General features: G+C 36.9%; 1 protein-coding gene across 1 annotated transcript; it reads left to right on the top strand.

Annotated features, from left to right (window-relative positions):
- The first annotated feature begins 1,284 nt into the window (after positions 1-1,284).
- On the top strand, positions 1,285-3,992 carry LOC122292422 (aquaporin PIP2-7-like). Its single transcript, XM_043100769.1, has 4 exons — positions 1,285-1,722; positions 1,813-2,108; positions 3,219-3,359; positions 3,492-3,992. The coding sequence occupies exons 1-4, from the start codon at positions 1,419-1,421 to the stop codon at positions 3,603-3,605; spliced, it is 855 nt and encodes a 284-aa protein (XP_042956703.1). The 5' UTR covers positions 1,285-1,418; the 3' UTR covers positions 3,606-3,992.
- The last annotated feature ends 207 nt before the right edge of the window (positions 3,993-4,199 follow it).

Here is a 4,199-nt window from a genome sequence, read left to right as displayed (position 1 = left end):
TAGTTCAATGTTTCGAAGTTATAGCAGGTTCATAATTGATTCGAATTAAAGCCAAAGGATAACCACCATATGTGTTTTAAAATGATTTGTTTTAGGTACATCCAGATAAATTCTTCTGGCAAGCCATCGTCACCCAACAACATGACAACCTTTGTACACTCATATTATTGATCTGATAATTAGGTGTATTAAGAATATTGCCTTTTTTTATTATTATTATCTTTTGGTCTGGACAGCATTGGATAATTAATGGGTTGCTTCAAATGTACAGAAAGGCTGGTTGGCTGCAGGCTATGACTTTTGGGGTCCTATCTCACTTCAACGGCCATTAATATTGCTTGGGTAGTGGAAGAAAAGGAAGTGTTGGAGAGTGACTTTTGGCAGAGATCAGGTCCCGATCGACTCTTTTTGCTGTTTTGGGTTCTGCAGTTGAGATGTTGCATGTGGCCTTAACTTCTTCTAATTCCTACCAAAGACAAAAAGCTAGCCCTAGTTCTTGATTCGAGATACTTCGGACCAAAACTAACTACCTGTTTTAACAACTAACTTCAATCTTTCCTTGCCTCTCTAGCTAGCTTGCATGAATTTTTGTTTGAGACAAACCATGTGTTGATGAAATATATATAAATATATATATATATATGAATATCTTTTAATTCATAAACTATTCTTTGCACTTAAGAAGATGAGAGAAGTAAAGAATCATTAGTCATAAAACTAGAGATCAAACGAGCATTTAATGGTGTTCGTGTAAATCATGTACGTAGAAATCCGAGCACAGATCATCTCATGCACCCCTGATCTATCTTTTGTCGATCGCTTGGAACCAAAACCACAGTTACAAACTAAATGTAGGAGCCAGAACCTTGGCATTGGAGTATTAGTAGTGTTAATGCTAAATCTCATTGCTAACCTGGATTACATGATGACCGTTTCACACATAACAAAAACCATATTTACATATATTATAGACAAAGCTAGCCGTTGAAGTTGTTGAATTTTGTTCATGGTACTGGCCTGATCCACCACTAGTTAACCTAGCTGGAACCAAAAAGAAAAAGAAAAACAATTCAAGATAAGTAATCAAGAGCCGTTGGACGACAAGGTGGGGTCCATGCAAGCGAAATCAAGCTCAGTGGGCGGCATATATATATTTATGTCAATTGTGTCATTAATTAACATTCTTACCCAAAAAAAGAAAATATATATGTAACTAAATTATTAACTATATTAATTAATATGGACCCTTTCTTTGTGCTTCTCCATAAATACCCCTTTGTACTCAATCCATCCACCCATCACAACCACAAAACACAACACACTTCCCTACTGTTCATTTCCTCTTTCTGAAAACTCTTTGTTCTTCCTCTCTGTGATCATTTGTAGCTTGTGAAGCTAAGACGTAATTAGTGAGAAAAATGGGAAAGGACGTTGAGGTTGCGGAGCAGGGAGAGTACTCGGCCAAGGACTACCAGGATCCACCTCCGGCGCCTTTGATCGACCCGGAGGAGCTGACAAAGTGGTCCTTCTACAGAGCTCTGATAGCGGAGTTCATAGCCACTCTTCTTTTCCTTTACATCACAGTCTTGACTGTGATCGGGTACAAGGTCCAGAGTTCTGCCCCCGGCGCCGACGATTGCGCTGGAGTCGGCATTCTCGGCATCGCTTGGGCCTTTGGAGGCATGATCTTCATCCTCGTTTACTGCACCGCCGGTATCTCTGGTACGTTGTTGCTCGTTTTTAAGGTTGATCGTTACAAAGAACTTTAGCTAAAATCAATGATATTTATTAATAATTGGGACATGAATATAGGAGGACACATAAACCCGGCAGTGACGTTCGGGCTGTTCCTGGCTCGAAAGGTGTCGTTGATAAGGGCGGTGCTGTACATGGTGGCGCAGTGCTTGGGAGCCATATGCGGTGTTGGGCTTGTGAAGGGCTTTCAAAAGACTCACTACAACCAGAACGGAGGTGGTGCCAACGAGCTGGCAGCAGGGTACAACAAGGGAGTTGGACTCGGGGCTGAGATCATCGGCACCTTTGTTCTTGTCTACACTGTTTTCTCAGCTACTGATCCTAAGAGGAGCGCCAGAGACTCTCACGTTCCTGTAAGCTAGCTTGCATCCTCATGCCCACAATTTACTTTCGCTAGCTCTTAACAAAAATCTGGCTTACGAATTAAAATTTACTTTACCTTCTCTAGCTCTAATAAAAATCTTATTTATGATTTGACGTAAGACGATTTATATATTTTACAATAAGAAATTTCATAATCCGTTACTTCACTTTTTTTTTTGCAATTACTTTCGTGACATTTTTTTCTTCATTATCTTGTCCAGCCATCTTGTCCAGCCAACATTATTTGAGATTAACTTAGCTAATTTTTACATTTGAGATTAGATGGGTTGATTTTAAAGTTGAAAGTTGAATAAAATATTATTAAAATATATTTTTTTATATTATTTTTATTTTAAGATTTAAAAAAATTGAATTATTTACGTTATTTTATGTGAAAATTTAAGAAAATTATAATAATTAGATAAGACGAATTGAGATAAATTGTGAAAACAAACGAAGCAAGAGATGTGAGTTAATTTAATTAATTAGGCCACATCATGTGTGCCCATTTTCTCTTCTCAAGTGTTTGTTTGATTTGTGATTATCTCTTTAGTACTTAAAACATATATATATATATATATATAGTGATTGATGTTTTCAAAGATAAAAAATTTCGCTTTCAACATTATTTGTGCAGAAAAAGAGACATGCCTTCATTTTTGCCTTACTTTAGAAGAGTAACTTCAATGAGAATTATCTGATCTAGGAACGGTCTTCTTGAACCATGTATACTGAAAATCTTCGTGAACTCAATTTTTTGTAGAAAAGGTAGAGGCCCTGCATCATTAGGTAGTATTAATGATACTTCATGACCTTTTTTTTTTTTCCCCTTTTTAAAAAAGAACTTTTCATAAAGTAAATATTTTCTATCTTTCTTTTTGGGATAAAAAATTAACAATATATACTAAAAAATTTGTTCAATTCTATTTTCTTTAAAAATAAATCACAAAGAACGGCTAGCTACTGCATCACATGCATTGTCACAAGCAAGTGGTTTCTGGTTTGGTGATAACGTTCCATATATATGTATATATATATATAATGATTACTGGCTACATAGCTCTTGTATAATTGATTTTGTTTGTTGTGAAATATTTAAGGTGTTGGCACCACTCCCTATTGGCTTCGCTGTGTTCATGGTTCACCTGGCAACAATCCCAATCACCGGTACTGGTATCAACCCAGCTAGAAGTTTAGGAGCCGCAGTGATCTACAACCAGGACAAGGCCTGGGATGACCACGTATACATATTTCTCCCACCTCTTCTAATTCCTTTCATAATTTTACTTTTTTCCACTACTACACAGTCAGTCCAAAGTTCATATTTTATTCATCTGAGACTAATCATTATCTGCATATGATATACGTTTCAGTGGATTTTCTGGGTTGGACCATTTATTGGAGCTGCAATTGCTGCCTTCTATCACCAATTCATCCTCAGAGCAGGAGCCATTAAGGCTCTAGGTTCCTTCAGAAGTAACGCTTAAGCTTTTTCCCCCCGACCATTAAATAATATTCCTCAAAGATCGACGGGGATGGATGGTCATCATGATTCAAAAGAATAACAATATCGTAGTGCATGCATGCAAGTTGTCCGGTCAGGGTCCCCTTGTATCTATCAGTTTCTGTTTCTCATGGGTTGGAGAGCTGTAAATGGAGGACCATGGAATTGTAGATAAACATGCCTATGGGCGGGGTGTTTCTTTCTTTTTTCCTTTTTCTTCTTTCCTTTTTTTTTTTCTTTGGATTTGCATGTATTTATGTACTGGTGATTGTCGTCCTTGTTTATCCGTAATTTCTTCTGCTTTTTGGTGTACTCAGGTTGTTTCTACCTTAAGCTATTAAAATGGGTTGTGGACTTGTGGTCCTGATAACTCCTCAGTCTCCATCACCTTTTTATTGCTTTATACTTTGTGTGTGTGTGTGTTCTTCTTACTTGCAAATTAAGTTTATATAGAAATTGGATACAATGTCGTGGTTCTTTTCTTAAAGTGAAATTTCACCTTAATTTCTTGATCTAAATCTCAATGATTGCTTTGAGACATTGACAAAGACTTGACACTAAAATATTAGTGGCATCA

This window comes from Carya illinoinensis, chromosome 13 (assembly GCF_018687715.1).
Source record: "Carya illinoinensis cultivar Pawnee chromosome 13, C.illinoinensisPawnee_v1, whole genome shotgun sequence".
Lineage (NCBI taxonomy): Eukaryota > Viridiplantae > Streptophyta > Magnoliopsida > Fagales > Juglandaceae > Carya > Carya illinoinensis.
This window is presented reverse-complemented; position numbering and strand designations above follow the sequence as displayed.

Excerpts from the sequence above, each read along its gene's own strand:
- LOC122292422 (XM_043100769.1), top strand. The coding sequence starts at position 1,419 with ATGGGAAAGGACGTTGAGGTTGCGGAGCAGGGAGAGTACTCGGCCAAG. Across the intron at positions 1,723-1,812 it reads CTGCACCGCCGGTATCTCTG|GAGGACACATAAACCCGGCA; the intron begins GTACGTTGTTGC and ends ACATGAATATAG. Across the intron at positions 2,109-3,218 it reads CCAGAGACTCTCACGTTCCT|GTGTTGGCACCACTCCCTAT; the intron begins GTAAGCTAGCTT and ends GAAATATTTAAG.